This window comes from Eublepharis macularius, chromosome 2, assembly GCF_028583425.1.
Source record: "Eublepharis macularius isolate TG4126 chromosome 2, MPM_Emac_v1.0, whole genome shotgun sequence".
In the NCBI taxonomy this organism is placed as follows: domain Eukaryota; kingdom Metazoa; phylum Chordata; class Lepidosauria; order Squamata; family Eublepharidae; genus Eublepharis; species Eublepharis macularius.
The window spans coordinates 166,593,735-166,614,924 of record NC_072791.1 but is presented as its reverse complement, the minus strand read 5'-3'; the positions used below and the strand labels follow the sequence as shown (position 1 = coordinate 166,614,924).

General features: G+C 40.0%; 1 protein-coding gene across 1 annotated transcript in view; it reads left to right on the top strand.

Annotated features, from left to right (window-relative positions):
- The first annotated feature begins 1,236 nt into the window (after window positions 1-1,236).
- The window catches only part of LOC129325276 (myosin light chain kinase, smooth muscle-like), a 153,758-nt gene continuing 133,804 nt past the window's right edge, over window positions 1,237-21,190 (top strand). Inside the window, exons 1-6 of the mRNA XM_054972928.1 lie at window positions 1,237-1,395; window positions 5,217-5,253; window positions 5,809-6,374; window positions 8,580-8,783; window positions 10,004-10,138; window positions 18,102-18,254. Of these exons, the coding sequence (XP_054828903.1) occupies window positions 1,266-1,395; window positions 5,217-5,253; window positions 5,809-6,374; window positions 8,580-8,783; window positions 10,004-10,138; window positions 18,102-18,254 (1,225 nt within the window). The 5' untranslated portion in view covers window positions 1,237-1,265. The remainder of the gene's footprint in view (window positions 1,396-5,216; window positions 5,254-5,808; window positions 6,375-8,579; window positions 8,784-10,003; window positions 10,139-18,101; window positions 18,255-21,190) is intronic.

The window sequence follows — 21,190 nt, the reverse complement described above, 5'->3', positions numbered from 1 at the left end:
TCTAATTGAGGTAATCAGAAAACACGTTATATGTATGATGATGGGAGAGTGAGAATCCATATCTTGCATATAAAGTAGAACATGCCAAAAACCCAGAACTGACATGTACAATAAATCCTAACAAGTTTAACTCTAGGCAGATACTGTCAACCACGTTTATAACCCCGAGGCCATAGCTTGGCTACATGCTAAAATGGAATAGATGGTCAGAAAACTGAAGAAACTAGATGTGCCTGAATTGCTGGGGAGGCTAGATGTTTGGTGATGTCTGGCTGGAGGAACTGCATCCTGATAGGAAGATTGAACAAACAAAAAAATGACCTCTGCTGTAAAACTGAAAGCAACCATCCCAGCCAGCATGGAGCCCTGCTTGTCCTGGCTTGTTCAACATGCAGAAAGAGCATGTTTTTGTCCTATGGGTAGCCATTCACATAACTCCAGGTATATCCTCTTTATCAGAAAGGGAGACTGCATTGAAAGTGTTCCATAGTGTGAGAACCTCTAACACCGTATGTATTGATTTTGTATTTTAATCCAATTCATTGGCATAATTTTGCTTAATTTATATCACTCATGCTTGAAGAATTTGTTTTATACCATCATGTAATTCAGAAATTATTTTGCAAGTTACAGGGTTCTTACGAGCAGATGAATAGTGAGCAGAACAAAAGATTTCAAGTAACTTAGGTAAAGGTGCAAGCACCGAGTCATTACTGACCCATGGGGGGGACGTTGCATCACGACGTTTTCTTGGCAGACTTTTTATGGGGTGGTTTGCCATTGCCTTCCCCAGTCATTTACACTTTACCCCCAGGAAACTGGGTACTCATTTTACCGACCTCGGAAGGATGGATGGCTGAGTCAACCTTGAGCTGGCTACCTGAACCTGGCTTCCGCCAGGATCGAACTCAGGTCATGAGCAGAGCTTGGGCTGCAGTACTGCAGTTTACCACTCTGCGCCATGGTTAGTAGAACAAAAGATCTCAATTAACTTATTAACTTATGAGTTCCTAAAAATGAGTAAAGATACAGAATTGTAGGATTATCAGAATCTTGCTTTACACCTAGGTAATTTGAAATATCCATTTTCTGAGCATATCTTATGGGTCTGAATTATAAAAAGCAAAGATACTAATAATAATAATAATAAGGGGGTGATGTGTTAATTTGTAAGAAGTTGATGAGAATTCTTTAAAATAAGCCTATAATCCGTTATGTGATGCATGCAGGGTGATATTCAGGTGCAGCAAAACGATCATTTCAACATGTTGGAGAAAGCAGGCATCCAGTTTTTGGAGATCCAGAATGTTCAGCTGGCTGACGCTGGAATTTACACTTGCACTGTGATGAATAGTGCTGGGAAGGCTTCTGTGTCTGCAGAGCTCATGGTTCAAGGTATGATTAAAACAGACTAAAAGGGAAAGAATGTAGGCATGCCAGCTGAAAGTTTTCCGAGAGCTGAGCCAATTCCTCCCCTTTGGTCCTCTTTCCCCCTCTCTCATTTGCTTTCCTCTGAATGATATTTCCAAAGTAGATCCTTGAGCACAATTCAACTTTTTAAAAACAACTTTGCATTTTAATCTAGTGGAAATATCTAACCATATCCTCTGGAGGCTTTTCTTGTTACTTGGTCCTCTTGAATTACTTGGTTACTTTTCTTGTTATTTTGGTCCTCTTGAATCTTAATCTTGGTTTTTTAAAAATCTTGCAAACTTTTGATTTCAGCAACTGTGAAAATCATGCATGTATGATTTTTTGATATAATTTTTGGATATAATTTTAACTTTTATGCTGGTTCTTCCTGTCCTGCTCTTCCAAAAAAGCAGAAAGATGTGTTGTTTTCCAAGCCTTCCTCAAATCTTTGACAAAAAAGGCAATTGACCCATGGCTACATAAGCTTCAAACCTTTCCTTTATCTTGATTATCTACTTAATATATTTACCTAGCTGTCGAGTTCATATTGTGCCCTTCCTCCAAGGAGCAGTATGTGTGGGATTTTCCATTTGTCATATGGTTGAGATGTACTGGCCAAGATCCCCTAGTGAGCTCAGTGGCTAAATGGGGGCTTGGAGACTGATACCTGCACTCCAAACCCATAGTTCTGTTTTCTCTACCACACTGGCCATTGTCTGTTTCTCTTATCCTAATTTTAAATGCTGGTTGGGTTCCCACTTAGAGTCACTTGGAGTTTACTGAGCCATGGGCTTTCAGTACCAAGGAGTATTCTATGTTTAGCTTACTTGTCTCTATCAATTCCTTTTACAGCTCCAAGCACTCATTTGTAATGCTTTTCATTACCCAGCAAAATCAGATAATTAAGAGTGCTGTGAAGTGTTATGCAATAGGAATTACTGTTATTTTTAAGAAAACCATGTAGACTGCTTGTATAGATAAACATCTTCAAAGAGACTCCCCCTCCACACACTTATTGTTACACTGAAAAGGAGAGCAAATGGGCCTCTTAAGTTGATAGGGCCATGCAATAATGCTTCATTAGTAAAGACGGCTGAGGCTTTCGAAATCTTTCTTCTACATCTTATCTGATAGTCTTTCTGTTAAGATGCATCTTGCTTTATTTATTCAGAAAGTCATCCCTTTTTAGTAGTTGATGACTTTGTTCCTAAGGGAAGACCCACTCATGAAACTGTGCTTTTATGCTTTTCTCCAAAACAAACAAAAATCCACATTTGAAGGCCAGCTGCTGTAGCATAGTGGTTAAGGGGTTAGGCTATATTGTTATTGTGGGAATAATAATACAACTGACTTTGTTCATTGCTCTGAATGGGGCACTAATTTGTCTAGAAAGACAGTATATAAGCATAGTAGATATAATAATAATAATAATAATAATAATAATAATAGGTATATGGCGTTGCTGCAGCTGTGATGGAGGGAAAGTTGATAGAAATTGGGTAGCTCTCTGATACTAGTAGAAGTGTCTTCTGCTAGATATCGCTGATCAAAGTCATTATCTCCTGCCAGGCTAGCATGCTCTTATAGGTGCTGATGGGTAGCCCTTCTTTTCATTGTACTTTGATCTTTATTTTTGGATCTGGGACATATAAATAAAGTTTTTTCTATAGTGCAAATACTATAACAATATAAGTGCAAAGGACAATACCTATTTTTAATAGTTGTATAGAAGAGAATTGAGTTTTATGCTACCACTTAAGGTGCAGGACCTCTTTTTCTCTCTGCTTCTGAATGCTGTAATCTTACAACCTATGTCTACAGTCTACAGTGAACTTTGTAGGATTTTTTTCTCCATCAGTTTAACTGGATTAGTCAAGGCTTAATTAGTTCCGAGGTCCAGCCTGTGGACAGACTTGCCTCAAACTAACAGTTCAGATGGAAATTGGAGACTTCTGTCATTCTTCTCTGTGTATACTTAAATCTTGCTATGAAGGGCATGGAGTGTAAGATAAATATGTCTTGGTCACATAGCTAGAATGGGCAATAAACTTTTGGATCTCAAATACAAGAAGTTTCCAGTGATTGGTTGCTGTGTAACTCTTTGTGCTTGGAGAGCTTGGGAGGGGCTGTGGCTCAGTGTTAGAGCATTTGCTTGGCATGCTGAGGGTCTCATGTTCAATCTCTGGCATCTCCAGTTAAAAATATTAGGTAGTAGGTAATGTGAAAAACCTCAGCCTGGGACTCTGGAGAGCGGCTGTCAGTTTAATAAACAATACTGACCTTGAGGGACCAATGGTCTCATTTAGTGTGTTCAACATCCCTTGAAATATCGTCCATGTTTCTTGGGAAACATGATCTCTCCTTGCTTTTATGGGTCAAATGTATCCCCCCTCCCAATAGAGTTTGCCTTTTCTTTTAAAGCTCTGTAACACTTCTCACAAAATGAGGAATACAAAGAAGTATTAAATAGAAGAACTAGGGTGGCAGGGAAAGAGGTCATCTGAGATAGGGATGGAAACACCAGAACATTGCAACCGTAAAAGGTCTTGATTTCATTTGAGCAGCGAATTTGTGTTTTTCAAATGCAGTCAAAAGCAAGAAAGCAGTCCATGGCCACAGGGGATAGATAAGTCTGGGACCAAGTTAAGTGTTCTACATAGTTCCAAAGAGACAGCTTTGTAATGGAACATAAAACCACACCAGCATATCTAAAGCGACATTTCTTCTCTCTCAGTTGTCATGTTCCACTTCATGATATTGTGCAACCACAGAGTATAAACAGGAAATAAGGCTTGTGATCTGTTCTTTCTTTCATTTTTTGTTGATAATTTATTTCCTACTAAAGCAATTATTATGTAACCTGAAATTTTCATACATCTTAATAAAAAGCAAAGTAAATGTATGGTGAGAGATGACTTTCTGAGATTATTTTATAAATTTAATAAAAGAGACAGTCTGTTACCAAATAATTAGCAATATTTCCAGATTCCACCCCAACTAAAAATCTTGAGTTCTTGTTGGGACAAACTTTGTGTAGGTTCTGGGTCTAGTCCAGAAATATTATACAATGTAGTACAATCTGGGGATGTCTCCATATGATGTTTGGTCTTGCTGTGAAAGTGTGATGACATGTGGCCCATTCTCGATTTCTCAGTCCAGTGCATTACAGATCATGATTATTTTATTCCATGGTGTACTGAAACTTTCCAGAGTGGAAGGCAGCTGATTTGCCCTTTCCTTGCCTCTTTCAACAACAAACCACCACAGAGAATATCAGTCTGACTTTGATGTTTCTTGAGCATGTTCTAGTGTTGCTTGGTTCCTCTAAAGAAAACATTTAGTATATTTAATAGGTGCATTATTATTTCAATACCATGGAAATATTTCAGTATTTTGGCCCTTTATGGCAGACTGTACTGTGAATCAAAAGAACCCTAGGTAGCATGATCCCATTAAAATAATAAATTGCCTCAAGGTGAAAATGGGCTTCCTTGAACTAAAATACTTTTCTGTCTTTTCTTTCTAACTCACTGAAATACTCCTATTTTGTAGCATTTTAGTCTTCCCTGGGCCTTTCCCTCCCAGTTCCAGAAATAACTCAGTTATTTTCTCATCACTTAGGCTGATGCTTATGGCTGGAAGTAAATTGTGTTCTACTGACAAGGAATAAGTGAATTTAATGCAGGTGTATGCTGGGAATTCATTCATTGCTATTCATTTTTTAAAAATTGCCTCAACCGTATGCTTTGCCAATTCATTTAATATTCATACTCATTTTATAATATCTTGTTTAATTATTTCAGGTTCTGATAAGAGAGAGGTGTGCCCTCATCCACTGTGGTATGTTTCTTCAACTTTCATCCCCTTTCATATTAATTTAAACCCTTTGAAAATAAATCTTTTGAAACTTCAGCACCATTCTGCACGTCAACAAGTCAGTATACTCTGTAACAGTTCAATAAGAAACTGGGTTACTCGTAGGGTCCCTGTTACCCAAGAATGGTTCATTAGTTTGAGCAGGGTCACCTATGCTGGGCTGCTTGATCATGTGGTATATATGAGGAGTTTGCTTGAAGCGCATGGGCATGTTGCGTGAAATTTGCTCTGACTGGCTTTCTTGCCATGTGCTATAATGTTTCCAATCTGAATGGGCTGATTCGTAGGGTCAGATTGCTGGCCACGTGGTATTATGATGCATTTCCGTATGCTCCATATACTTCTCCTGCCAAACCATCTTCATTGAACATACTAAGCAATTCAGTGTTTCAAAGTGGTCTTTAAAAAGGGTGGTGGTGGAAGTGAATATCTTCTAATACTTACCAAGAAATTTGAAGAACGTATGCATTTGTTGCTACAAATTTTCTTTCTGTTTGATTGTTGTTGTTATTGCTTTAGTACTTCAACAAAATCAGCTGTTACAACCAAAGCTATTGAAACATCACCATTCCGGAAGGCCACTAGCAATGGGATTGCCAAAGACCTCAAATCCACTACCACAGAACTTGTACTTGAGCCCAAAGATAGGGCAACTGTGAAAAAAGAGACCTCCCTAATTTCATCCAAAGAAACCAAACGAAGTAGTTTAGAGCAGACAAAGGAACCCAATGTAGAGCCACCAAAGGAAGAAAAGAGGGGCTATCAGGTTCTGCAGAAAACATCAAGTACCATAACCCTGCAAGCTATAAAAGTATCAACAGGGCCAAAGGCAGGACCAAACATGACTTCCTTGAGATGGGGAGAAGATGGCAAAGGACCAAAGCAACCCATTACAACAGGATGGCAAGCTCCTTCTACTGTCAGACTAGGTGGTTCAAGGACTAAGGAACTGGAAGACCATGTAGAATTAAAGAAAAGTACAGCACAAGTTAAGAAGGAGCCTCAGGGAATCCCTCCCCAGTTTGAGAGTCGCCCAGAAAGCCAAGAAATACTAGAAGGAGAAGAAGTTACATTCAAATGCAAAGGTAAATTCCGGAAAGTTGGGAAAAAAACATTGATTAGGCCTTGTTTACACCCTGCAAAATGAGGAAATAGAACACTGGCATTACAGAATTGATTGTACCACTTCATACTGCAGGTTGATAAGGAGGTCATGTTTTTACTGCTCTTCTGTGGTTCAAAATCAAAAACAACTTGTAAGTACATGTACGATGGCTTAGGCTGGGAGTTTAACTGGCTTAGGATCTCAGCAAACCTCATAGCAGGAGGATGACTTGATCACTGGTCTCTCAGATTCTTTTATGGCATTAAACCACTCTGGTGATCTAGTTTTTACTTGCAAGGAGCAAAACATGAGGAGAATGGTGTTTCACAGTGGCAACTGAAGTGATAGCATTCACTCTTCCACCTCATTCTTTTGTATGCCAGACAAAGAATTCAGTTGGTGTGGGTGAAGGAGTGAGAAATAATGATGTAAACATGCTTAAGAATAGGGGATCAAGTGCAATCCTACACATATTTACTGAGAAGGAAGTCCCAGTGGGGTTTACTCTCAACTAGGTATGCTTAAAATTCTAGATAGATCCTCTTAATTAAATCAAATTTAATGTAGCAGATATCTGAGAATGTGTAATGAGTCATAGCTTTTCCTTAAAAATAACACAAGTTATTTTTAGTGTTTGGAAAATCACCTTAACTGCTTTCCATGAAGTAAGAGTTGCACTTAGTTAATTTAAAGTAATGTTACTAGCAGTGAACTCTAATCCAATTAAAATATAAATAAAATCTGTATTTTAAGTTTGCAGTCCAAGATAAGTTGGTTGTGCTAGAGAATATTTTTCACCAATATTTTTTCTTGCAAGTGCAACTTTCAAAATACATTTTCAAATTAGTCTTTCTCCAAACGACATGGCTGACTTTAATCTTGTCACTCCATACCAGCCTAATGAGCATTTCAGAGTACAATCCTAAACAAGTCTATTCTTAATTAGGGGTGTGTGGTTTGGATATCCGATTCAGGAAAGGCCCCGATTCAGAAATGTCAAGTCAAAGCTTTCCGAAGCATTCGCCATGCCTCAGAAAGCTTCGGGGCTTAGTTTAAAGGGCCCTGCCGTTGCTTGCAAGCAACGGCGGGCCTTTAAACACCATCAAAACAGCCCCCACCCCACCCCGCCCCCACTTACTTTGGCCCCGTGGTCGGCAGTGGCTCTGGCCCTCCCTGCCACCCGCAGGGCTGCGGAGCGTCAGAGGAGGCAGTGTGGAAGGAGGTGGTGCGGTGGCAGAGGAGCCAGCTGGCTCCAGGTGGATGCTACCATGCGACAACACAGCCACCAAGTGATGCTGTGGCTGCGGCGGCTTGCCGCTGCTCAGCTGATCCCCCTCCCCCCTCTCCAGCACAAGGTAAGTGGATGGGGGTGAGGGGTTGCCCTGGGGGCATGCGGGTGGAGGGGTTGCCCCGGGGGTGGGTGGGAGGTGGGGGAGTCGCTTCAGTATGCACTGAATATTTATGGAGCATACCGAAGCGAGTAAAATACCGTAGCTGCTTCAGAATTATGGTATTCCCGAATTTCCCCCCCGCTTTGGGTAAACCTGAAGCGACCTGGCCCTGCACACCCCTATTCTTAATCCTACTCAAACAATTCAATTAAGCTAACTCCTAGACAAGTGTTGGTACCTTGGTCAGGGCTGGTTCCAGATTTTGGGGGGCCTCTACATGCCTAATACTAGGCTTCTCGCTCTCCCACCCAAGTGCCCCCACCTGTGTGTCCTTCCTTTGCAAGCTTTCCCACCACTTGCAGTCACAGCTGTCCGTATTGCCTGCACACCTTTTGCCTGATAGTGCTGGGTGGTGGGTGCAGCTAAGAGTACCCCTGCTATGGCCACCAGGAATCCTGATGCTTTGTGCACCAACAAACATGCCCTTCTCCAGCAGCGCTAGGCAACATATGCAGCTGGGACAGAGGTGACAAAGCACTTACTAGCAGGCAGTGGAATGGGGTGAGTGCAGGCATCAGAGGAAATGCATGAATAGGGAGTCAGCAGGAGGGAGTTCCACCAGAAACCAAGGGTTTTGGTAGCTGCCCCATTTTGTCATGTTCTGATGCTGGTGCAGACCTGGATAGTTGTCTTCCTTTTGAAAACAAAAGCTGGGGAAATATCATAATAAATTAATGGAACCTCAGTGGGAAATTTGAGACTTCTTTCATAATAATCTACCTGTAACAAACTAGTTTCAGGGAAGCCCAAGGCGAACGTGGAATGGTTCAAAGAGGGGACCCAAGTGGACGCAGGCGATAGAGTTCATATATATGAAGAAGATGGAATCCATTGTTTGTGCCTGAAAAAAACTGTCTTGGAAAACAGTGGGTCTTACTGTTGCACAGCTTCAAATATTAGAGGCCAGGCTTCAACCAGGTGGATGTTAACTGTAAGGCGTAAGTACATTATAAATGCACAAGTTAAACGGATGATTACTTGGAAGCTTCAGAATCTATAAATGGACATGTCTCCAGATCTGAGAGAAGGAAAAAGTAGGCTTTCAGCCATATTATGGAATACATGAATAGGCTTTTCTGAGGATATAGCAAGACCTTGATTTTGACCAGTCAGCAGTTTGCCACATGCATATTTAGGAAATAGACCAGCAGTGCCATCCAATGCAGACTCCTTCGAAGTCTTTTGAAGATCATGGGCTTAGAAGAATGTAACTCTGTTATTGTGCCTTTCTATGATGTCATGCAGACTGGATGTTTAAATTGCAGCAACTTGTATAGAGCTGTTTCATTTATTTTATTTTCATTTGTGTTTTTGTGCTATCTAGCACCCCCTAGATGATTTTCAATTTTCTTAAAACAAAGGTAATCGGGATGGATCCAGCCAGCTTTTGCGTTATTGAAAAAGGGAAGGAGGATCCCATTTGTCTGTCAAAGGCTGTGCTGGCAATCATGGGACCTGTAGGGTCAAAAGCTGTGTGGGATGGGAACCGAAATAAAAAGGGGAGCAGGGTGACCTTGAGCAAAAAAATGGGCAGGATCCAACCCATTGTATGCTCTACAGTCTAAGAATTCTTAGTTTCTCTTTCCTTTATTTTACTTAAAATGTTTTATTTAAAAATATAAAAACACATGCCTTGCTTGTATCCAAAGATGTTCAAGGCGGTTAGCTAAAAACTATTTCTTTTTTGTGAGTAAGCTAAGATTTGAGGTGCTTAGGAGGAGAATCTGTGTGTGGATGTTCAGATGGAGTTTTAGGAGAAAACAGGATGGCAAGAGTAGAATTAAACCATGTTTTGCCACCTCCACTGCAAAACTTTCCTTTTGCAGCAAACTTTGTGAAGGAGAAGGAACTATTGGACAAATGTGACATGAGACTGCAGTTAGGCTCTTTACATAGTAGGTTGCAACAGTGTAGGAAGTTCTAGACTAATGGTGACCTGACTTGGCTTTTTGTTAAGGAAGTTTTTAGTTGCAGTAATGAAATCCTTCTTGTTTTACATTACTCATTTAAGAATCATGCTTCTTTACTCCTCCACACAATTTCGCAGTACTGTGGGAATGAATTTTATATTCTGATGCAGGTTTGCTGCTATATGACTGTTAATTGGGGTTTGCTAGCATTCTATTTATGGTATATCTTTTTTGGTTTTGGTTTGTAGGGCCTAAAGTGAAGGAAGTTGCTCCCCACTTTTCCAGTGAATTGAAATCGTGCAGTGTTGGTGAAGGGCAGGATTTTGTGCTTCAGTGCTCAGTTGAAGGGACACCTGTGCCTCAGATTACTTGGCTCCTCAAAGGTAAGATAGGAAAAAACATACAGGAGGGCTGGCATGGTGTAGAGGTTAGAGTATTCGGCTAGGAACCGTGATTACTGGATTTGGATGCTCTGCCATGGAAGGCAGCTGGGTGACCTTAGGCGTGTCACAATCTCTCAGCCTAACTTATTTTCACAAGGTAGTTGTTGTGAAGATTAAGTAGAAGGGGGGGTTGCCGGGGGCGGGGGGAGAGTTCTTCAGAGGATTTGCAAGGTCAAAGGAACCCACAGAGACAAGATAAACAAGGTTTTAATTGAGAGCAACAGTCAGTCCACAGTACAGTAATCCTTTAACAGAGGGGAAACAAAACAGTAATCTCATACGTGCTGTTGGAGGGCTCCCAACAGCAACAGGCACACCTTTGCACACCTCCAGGTCTCCAGCATAGGCTGTTCCTCCTGATTCTTCCTCCTGCCCTTATACTGAGCCTCTCCTTATCAGTCACAACAACTTCCCAGGACCAGCAACGTGTGGCAATCTGTTAGGTCATGCCAGCCTGGGTCTACTGTCTGCACCTGGCTGCTCCTTAACCCTTCATTGGGAGGTTACAGTAGAAGGTAATCATGCCACTACTTGCAGCTATGACTCCTAGGGGCTGGAAGGCCAGAATACAGGTCACCTGAAAACACTATCTCTAATCTTCCTCGGATGTTCTGCATTTGCACTACAGGGGGGAACTGTGTGAAAAGCCACTTCGGATACCTGATCATGGAGAAAAGTGGGATATAAATAAAATAATACGAAATAACCATATGAAGATGTTCCTGTGATAATGTTCTGTAAACTCAGCCCATTTTTAGATGGCTTTGACGAAACACTTGGTGCCAGTGTACCACAACCACCAGGTTGTCTCCTGTCCTCGCTGATGATTTCTCCTTTCCTGCATTTGCGTATGCACCCCTTTTCTTCATTTGTGTATATGTATTCGGTGTATTTTATTTTTTTTAAAATGCATTTGTGGTGCCAGTTGTGCTTTTGTTGTGAAATGACATGAATATGAATGATCTGGATGTATCAACATGAGCTGATACTTTATATTTTCTGGAAATAGGCGGATTATTTTTGTAATGGGGCAAAAGGCAGTTGTTTTTGAAAGATTTATCATTCTTGCATTTTTGATGTAGTTTTGATACTCTTTTTATATTGAAACTCCATAAATAGGGACAGCCAATATGATGTAGGTTGTTAGAGTGCAATGGAGACACAGGTTCAAATTCCTACTTTGACATGGTTCACTTTGGGCCATTCGCTGCCCTTCAGCCTAACCTGCTTCACAGGGCTGTGAGGATAAAATTTGGGGAAAAGGGCTGCTTGGGGAAATGACATGATAAAAATGTAATTAATCATTAGTAAGAAAACTTCAGCCCATGTTCACAGTATTTTAAAATCTCCTGCATCTGTGAGAAGTTCACCAGAGCAAGCGGTCAGAGATAACTTCTACAAGGGACAGCTTCTGTAGGGCACTATGATGACAGTCTAGTGTTTGGAGTAACTCCAAAAGGGTAGTCATGTTAGTTTGTAGGAGCAAAATAAAACACAAGTCCAGTGGCACCTTAGAGTGTAATTAGTAAGTTGTTACAGGGAGTTCTGGAGGTGGGAAAAAACTGCAGCTTTGCTGCATTTTTTAAAAGTGTCCAGTAGGGGCCGTTTGTGACAAAGCTGACTAGACTCGCTCTCTTGTTGGATTTTAAGAGCTGGATGAATTGCAACATACAGACTTCAGGAAATATGGGTTAAATTTTCTGTTAGTAGGTACGTGTTACTAATTTGATTATTGGCAAAGATGAATTTGGCACTATACCATCTCATCTGTTTCCTCCTATCTCTTAAATCAGCAGGATTTTAAATCCCATGCACGCATGAAAGTAAAGTTTCTATTAATAGGAGCAGAGTTCCAAATAGATATTTGTTAGGGTTTATGTGCCGGTTTTGATAATTCGGGATTTTATGCTCTTAACTCATATTTGTTCAGATGCTGCCTTGCTAGTAAGCGTCTCACCATCAGGAGAGAGCAGCTTTTGGGATTCTAAAAACGAAGCATCTCAGGCCTGGTCTACATAGGCAGGGTTCTAAAGAGATGTAGCTTCAGGCTGCAGGTAGCCACTGACATTTCTGAATGCCTCTCCCCCCACCCCCGCGGTTCAGTCACGTACATGCCAATTAAGAACTAGCACCTCAAAGAGAAATTAAGCTAGAACTGCTTGCAGGGAGCTTTTCCCACAGGCAAGCGTTTTAAAAACATGATTCCCCACACTGAGCTAGTGCCATTACTTGAAGACCAAATGACCAGAATTTTTCAAGATGATTAGGGCAGAAAGAAAGTGCGTAAAAAACCGAAACTTTGGTGATAAGCTCCCAGGTTCAAGCCCCAGAATCTCCATTAAAATGATCTCCAGTGGTTGGGCTAGAACATAGTCTGAGAGCTTGAAGACTCACTGCCAGCAAGTAGATGTTACTGAAACTAGATAGACAATCAGTATGATTTTGTGCAAGGCAACTTCCTATATACACATGACTGTAGCAGACCCCCATATATTTAAGCATGTGCTGCCATCAAACATATGTAAAACGGGGCAAATTACAAGTGAGTTATGAGGGGATACTGCACCCTTACTTTCTCCTTGAATCCCCTTTCCCTCAGCTGCATTTCTTCTGATTGGGCTTGTTTCTAGAACCTGAGCCCATGCTTGAAAAGAGAGTATGCCTCTATCATATGTAACTCTTCTCTTGGAAGGCAAAAATACAAGAATACAAAATCAACTAGTTGGTTCAGTGGATGATTTTGCCACAACATTGAATGGGGTTTACTGCTCACAGGCTTGATCTCACTATCTAAGATGATGCGTTTTGTGATAAATAACAAAATTTATCCCAGGCAACAATCTACCTTAATTGGAAGTATTTCTATTGATAAATTACTTGACCCTAAGTCCCTTCCATTGTTGCTTAATGTAAACTTCTTCGTAACTTTTCAGTACAAATTGGTGTACCAAAATGTATTGAATTCATTCATTGTGTGCATCTCAGCTTTGATATAGCCACTGAAATTTTTAAAGCAGACATTCTGAGAAATCTTGCTCCAGAATTGTTGCACTCAGTTTATATTCTTTGAAATATATAGCTCCGGAAATTATGAATTGAGATTTGCAGCTTTAAATATTTTGTAACATAATGAAGCTGAGATTAAACTAAATTGTCCCATGTGGATTTTCTTAATATTCAGGGATGCTTTGAAATATTATGAGCAAAAGATTGTGGTTTGGGTTCCACATCCTGTTTAGAGTGTTATATTTAGCATGCACTGCTGGTTCTTGGGAAACATGATTAGTAAGAGAGTAGAAGTTGTTTAATAAATTCTCAGTTAAAGGGCTCCTGGGTATATGATTTGAATGCCATATTTTGGGGTAATAAAATATGAATAGCAGAGAATTTTGAAAGAGAGAGAGTCAAGGTGAATGATGGGACTAGACTGATTCTCTTTCCTGTACTGGACTGGCAGACTGAGTGGGCTGTTCCCTGTCCCAAACAATTATATGCTGTTCTGCAACATGAATGAATAAATAGTCTAGAAGTGTTTGTGGTTATGGTGACACTATGTGATGTGAACATCATAACCCAGCTAGGTAAATGCAATTAAAACACGGAAATGTTCGCTCTTATTCTTTAAAATATCAAGTCTCTAATCCCCATGGTTATGGAGAAAATTATGAGAATGCATTAACTGTTTAGTTTCTAAGGGCTTCTATGAATTAACTAGTAGTGAAGAAGGTAGTTTACTAACAGTAAATAAAGACCTGCAACTTAACTTCCATGAGTACCCTGCTGCTTCTAGATACCAGAGAGTTTTAACGTTTTCTCAGTTGGAATCCTGTTGCTTTAGTCATGACAAAGCAATTCTGGTGACAGGTAACTGTGCAAATTAAAGTTATATATATATTTTCTTTTCTGTGTTTTGGTGTTCTAGGGATAGAAGTAAAGGCCATTCGTTTGTATACAGTGGGGCCATGTTGGAGGAGCCCTGACATCCTGAATAAAAACAATTATTGATTTAGGTGGTAGTTGCTTTTCTGTTCTTACAGATTTTTTCCAGCTGCCAGAAATGCCACTCTGGATTCCTGCACGTGGTTTAGTCTACTCATTTTGAAAGGAAGGAGATTCCAAATTGCCAGATCTCATGGCAGTCTGATCACAATGATATTGTGGCTTTGTAGGCTTGGAGTCTTCTTCTATGACCCTTAACTCCCCCTGATACTTTTGCTGAATGAACTCTTGGACTTACTCTGCTAAGATATACCTTTGAGTCGCTCCTTGATCATCATGTATTATTTGGCATGCACTGAATTATCCAGTGAAGGGTTCTAATGGGATGAAGGAGGCTGTGCCTTACATAGCTAGCTTTAAAACCATTTAGGGCTTTAGATGCTACAGTGAAAACCTGAACTTCATTTGTAAGCCAGCAGGCAGAGCTGATATTGAGTAACAGAAATGTAAGAAACATGTGACTATGAAGAAAACAACAGGGGCATTGTATATTGTCTGTAAAACATAAGCAAGTTGCTTCCATTCCCAACTACTAGAGCTTACAAGTAACTCTCATCTCTCTCACTTCTGATTGTGATACATAGCTGTTTATACATAATTTGAAAGCAGATGGGTGGATTATAAACTGTTGCTGAATACCGGCATTTCTTCCAGCTTTTCAGCATATACCTTCTAGAACATGATTTTTCTTAAGGCCCTAGTTGGCTCATTGCAATATCCCTATGAATGCAAACAATCTGTTCCTCAGTGTCATGGAAGGATGCATTGCAGAATAAGATAGCTGTCCGTAACTAAATAAAGAAGAAAGTTGCATTCCTGATCTACAGTAGTTAACTCCAGGCACGCTTAATGATGTTCATAGCAAAATAGTGTGCATATAGTTATACAGTTTTAGTAATGTGATACCAGTTACTTGCTTGGTGTTTGGAATTTACAAATTAGAATGCTTCCATATTGGGTCAGACTCTGATCCAGTGGTCCCCAGACTTGGAATAGTCAGCGACTATAATTAGTTTATAATGTAGATTCCATAGTTCAAATACGGCATCTGCCAAATGCCCTGAGCTTGTGCCAGGTAAGTTTAAGCCCAGAGTTTGCCCAGGAAAACAGAATTAAAGACTTATAATTATCTTATACCAAGGGCCAGGTAATAAATGTTGCGAGGCTAATGCCTAAATGGATGCAGGATATCAGATTTTAGGACAAGGCCAGTTCTCACAGTCAAGGCTATGGGGAAAAGATAGATATGCAAGATTGAGGGCTCTCAGCACTATAGGTTTTGGATGTCATGTTCAGGGCAAGAAGGATCTGGGCCTTATTGGCACCCTCAGTGTAGAACTATCCGACCCTTTTCATGAGCAGAAGATAAGATTCAGGTACCATAGCACCTTAAAGACCAACTAGATTGGGGTGAGTTTTCGAGAGTCAAAGCTCCCTTCTTCAGATACATTCAGAAGTATGTTGTTTGTCAGTGTGATATTTATAATGCTTATATATTGGTTAAACACTTATTATTAAACAAAGATAAAAAAGAACAAAGTAGTCAATCCTTCTTATATCTGCATGTGTTAGACTTGCAAGTTTTATAGTCACACAGTGTCAGTAGCCTTGTTGGTTTGCTGTAGAAGATCAAGATCTGGATCCAATAGCACTTTAAAGACCAACTAGATTATATTGTTAAAGTTAATGTAGGGACAGAACTGGCATCTTGGTTTATTGCAGCTGCTGGTTCCAGAGTTCGTGCCCATGCAGGGAAGTGCATTGTTGTGAGTGAGGAGTTGTTCAAGGTTGGGGACTGTCCATAGGGAAGAAAAGGTTTGCCCTCCAATGCCTATGAGAGAGCAGTATCATTGTACAACATGGCTTGCAGGTCATTAATGATGCATTGAACTGGTTTGAGCTGGGAACTGTATGTGATTTGTTTGGGCTTATAGCAAGTCATCCTTTGGTATCATTCTGGCTTTGTTGATCTTCTTTCTTACTACATCTGGTGGGTATGGTAATTTGAAAAATGTTGTAGATCACACAGATGAGAACCTCTGTCAGTGGGATTGGAGCAAATGCAGCTGTATTATAGAGCTTGGGTGTAGACAGTGGATTGTTTGGTGTATTTGGCGTGATGACTGGAAGCATGTAAATTTATTTGGTGATCACTAGGTTTTTGATATAAGGTGGTTTTTATGCTTCCATCATGTATTTGTACAATGATGTCTAGAAAATTTTACTTCTTGATTCATGGTTAGGTTGATGTTGAGGTGGAAGTTGCTGGAGGCTTGTTGAAATTCCTCCAGAACTTCTTTCCCATGTGTCTGTATGATAAAGATGTCATCAATAAGTCTCAAGTACAAGAGGAGTGTTAATGGTTGTAACTGAGGAAGTGCTGCTCCAAGTCAGTCATGAAAATGTTGGCATATTGTGATGCCAAGCAAGTGCCCATGACTGTGCCACTGCTCTGAAGAAATAAATTATCGCCAACTCTGAAGTATCTGTGGGTGAGGACAAACTGATGAAGCTTGATAGCTAGGTCAGCTGTGGTGATGTCAAAGATGGTGTTCCTAATGGCTTATATTCCACCTTTGTGGGAGATGTTGGTATATAGAGATTCAACATCCATTGTGGCCAAAATAGTGTCCTAACACAGCATAACAGATTTTTGTATCCCGCGGTTGTTGATTTGTTTGTGCATGATATTAAAAACATATGTTATTTTTAAATTTATATTTATCATGTTGTTGGGCACATAAGAATATACAGTCCGGTCTGATAGATATACATAGTAAATTACCTAGTAAATTACTAAAAATAAATAAAACATCAAAATTTAGGCAAAGAGCAGATCTGAACTACTTTAATATCAAGGTCAAAAACTAATGGTAGAAAGGGTAAGTCAGGTAGAAAAGTTCAGGTCTCCTGCAAAAACCTCCTGTAAGTCAGGTTCCTTAGAAAACTCTACAAAATATTGTCAGAGTTGAGTCAGATCAGGAAAAAGAAGGCAGGACAAAACCAAAACCCCAACATCAGTCAGGAGTGTGAACAAAGTCAGTGTTGTTATTACCCCCACAATATAGTTGGAGAGCTGGGGCTGATAGTCTTACCCAAGGTCACCTGCCGAGTTCATGTCAGCAGGGTCGATGAACTAGCAGAGTGCTGATTCACATCCCAGCCCCTTAACACTCTGCTACAGCAGCTCTGATGAATTTTGTATAATGTTTCTTAATATGGGAGTGGCCACATACAAGCAAAGTGGCTGTCTCAATAAAATCAGTTGAGTAACCATGCTGGTCTTTTGTAACACCTTTAAAGACTAGAAATTTTTTTGGGTTGTTGTAGCATAAGCTTTCATGTGGGCTTATGCATACATAGCATTGTATACATAGCAGCGCGGTTTAAACAAGACAGTGCACACATTCAAGTTTTCACAGGTTAGTTTTTCTTTGCTCCCAGCGTGATATTCAGATCAGAGCTTGATGGGTTTCTGTAAAGCTAAAATGCCCCACTGAACACAAACCTAAGAGAGATCAAATACGGCAAACAGTGCATAGAGGAGCTAGATACTAAGTTCATGTGATTCTCTGGGCATGTTTAGATTTGTATAGAATTTTTATACATATCTATACTCCCACCTCCTTTGCATTTCAGCATAAGATGGAGGAATCTGTGGATGCTTTAGCCAAAGGGCACGAAGAGTTAGGTAGCATTAAAGGGCATAGATCCTTGTGAGAAACTTCTTCTACATTCCATTTCAAGGAGAGTAATGCTTGTGTGCCCAGCACCAAAATTTAACCCCTCACTGTAATATTATGGCATTGAAGTAGGCTATAAAAGACAATCAACTGTTGATGCAAGTAAATGTTTCAAACTGCGTTATTCTGCAATTTGATCTTTTTTCTCCCTGTTCCTATAGACCAACCAATTCAGTATGCCCATTCTGTCTTTGAAGATGGGATTGCAAAACTGACTATTCAAGATGCCTTACCAGAAGATGATGGTGTTTACACTTGTCTGGCTGAAAATAGTGCTGGAATGGCATCTTGCAGTGCTCAAGTTACTGTCAAAGGTGAGTAAATACACAGCTGGTCCACAGTTTAGAAGAAATAGGTTATAGACTTAATTCAAAGTATTAGTTTTGCCTTTTTTGTTTACCCCTTACATATCCAACTATGATTTTTGTCAATGGAAATACAGTCCACAAATTGACATGTGATTACAGTCCAGAGTGTAAGTCGAAGGGAGTATAGATGAGTATCAGTGAGGATTGATAAGTGGAACAATATTTATAGTTTGACTGCTTTAATGGAGGAAGCTGTACTAGTATAGAAGACCCCGGGCCCTTTTTAATCCTAGTTTGACTTCCATACTCTTTGTGCATTGCCCTTGGCTTAACTTGCACTTTTATCATACTCTTCCTTTGAATCTTTGAGGCAGCCTTTCTTTCATTATGCAAACCAGGCAGGAACTTCCTTAGTTTGCTATAATGGTGTATGTGCAATCAGACATTTTTGCAGTTTTTTAATTAACAAACACTGCTTACATTCCACTAATGAATGTAAGCAGTGTTTGTTAATTAGAGATTTGTTAAAATTAGAGATTAAAGATTGCCCTAGGAAGCTAACCCAGAGGTCACTGCCAGTATGCGTGGTTCTTTCTATTCGCATGTATCAGTTGACTCATGGCCATATTTATTTGGTGCTGTTTTTAGTATCCCCCCCCCCACTCCTCTGCATTAATATCAGTGTTGCTTCTGGTATGTGTAGAATACATAGGGAGTTTTGCTACAGTGCAGACAAAAAAATTTTAAGTCTCTAGAGGCATATGCTTAACATTTTAAGAGATTAGGATGTTGTATTAACTAAATCTTCATAGGGTACTATTTGCTACTGCTAAGGCCTTTGCAGAATATACTCTCCATTATTTCAGAGATTAAAAGAGGACCCTCCTGTGCACAGGATAGGGCAAGGGATGGGTTTGGGCAGACCTGGCGGAAGGGGAGGGGTTATGGCTTGGAAGATAATTATGAAGCCAGATCAGGCTAAAAGTTTGCCACAAGCAGGAACTAATAAATATACATGGAGTATATTTTACATGGTACATCTGTGAGCATATTGTATTGTCCAAGAATTGCTTTTGTAGAGGAAATTTCAATAGTTTGATTCTTTATCTGGCCATCTTGGGTTGTAGTTTTATGGCCATGAAGGTGTGAGGAGCTCAGAAGATTCAAAAGGGGCTTAGATCAGCACAGTCCTGGTGTATGCAGGATGATAGGGTGTTCCCAGTCTGGAAGTGCCTCTTTATCAATTATTTTGCTTTGATCGTTGTGAAAAGAGATGCATTTCCCCTCACATCTGAGGCCAGGTCCTGAGGCCAAATGTTGTTGGGATATTTTGTTCCAGCACTCTTGAAATCTTAATAGTTAAGAGATTTGGCGGATGTCTTTAGTCTATGTAAGCTAGTGGGTCTTTGGGGTGCACATATAGTTGATCTTAATGGGGGCCAGGGAGGTATGCAATACTGTTATTAATAGTGAAGCAACAAAGACAACTGTTTGTGCATCACAAATATTCCCATTTGTCATATGGAGGCTATTGAAGTTGGATGGGAATTCTTAAGTGTCAGTGAAAGTATCTTTTGTTCAGCATTCACGCTGTATCCATAGAAACATGGATTTTTGGTTCCTGTGAGTTCTTATTGAAAATAACCAGAAAAAATAGTATACATGCATTAGACTGTATATATGTATTCTGTGCATTTGAGTCTCTGTCTTCTGGAGCTGCCTGCAGTTTTAGTATCTGCTTGTTGCATATTTGAGACTGGATTGTGTTGGTTCTGCCACTATTTGCCAAGCCACACTGCTAGGCTGCCAGACACTGTCCGTAGCCCCATCTATACATGCATAAGAATGTTTTTGTTTCTGGCACACTGAAGAAGCACTACGTATGAGGACCTAGAGAGCATATTGTTCAGAGAAAGCAGATATTTTGGTTTCTACTACGTTGCCTTCTTAATTCAAACCAGCATGACTAGTATCAGGAGACCTGCTGAAGCCCAGAAGTTATTTCAAGGAGAGTATCCCGGAAAGAGACTGGAAAGAAGCAAAAAGCCGTGAAAAGCTAACTGTAAATACACTGCATGTCCCGTATTACAAAAAAGTTTCTAGCAAAATTCTTTATATCAAAATTAATTAATAAAGTGCATATTTAACAATTTTAAAAGTGCAAAATATTGGTATCCAGAACATGAATAATCTTCTACTACAATCTCACAGCAAATATTTCACACTTAAAGTTACATACAGTCATAGAATGGCAACTTGGCTGAGAAGTTTGCTTAAACATGACACTGCATTTAACTCAAATATAAATGCAACATGTCCAGTTCTTTTTTAATTGTTAAGATGAATATAAACCAGGAATGAATGAAGCATGGTCAGACCATCCTTTTCAGTTGTTTTAATGATCTTTTTCTACTTTGACAACTGTATTAGGAATATCACTTTAGGCTGCTTAGTGTTGCTTTATGCTGCTTTTATCCCAATTGCCGGTTTTTATGCTGTTAGTCTTATTGTGGTGTTTTGTGAGCTGTCTTAAGCAGACTTCTGGAGAGGTGTGGTGACATAACGAATTTTCTAAACAAACAAATAGAAAATTGTTGCATCTTGCAGATACCCAATGACAATGGCCCAGAGATTATGCACCTTTCTTCCTTGTTTCTTTTAGACGATGGGATTTCAAAGACTGTGAGGAATTTGAACTCTGCTTCCTCTATCATAGCTGAGGTGAGGGATGGGGTGGCTACATTTCAGAAGAGCAGAGAAACATCACTGTGTGGGGGGTGGGGGTGGGCAGGCAGTTAGAAAGGAAGTATGATGGTCCCTGTTCTCAAGGATTGATGGAAACTTGCAGTTGGGGACAAATAACGTAGGCAAACAGTGCCGGAACTATAAGCATCAGGTTGGCAGGTTCTTTACCAGTATATTTTCAAGGGAAAAGTAGCAGA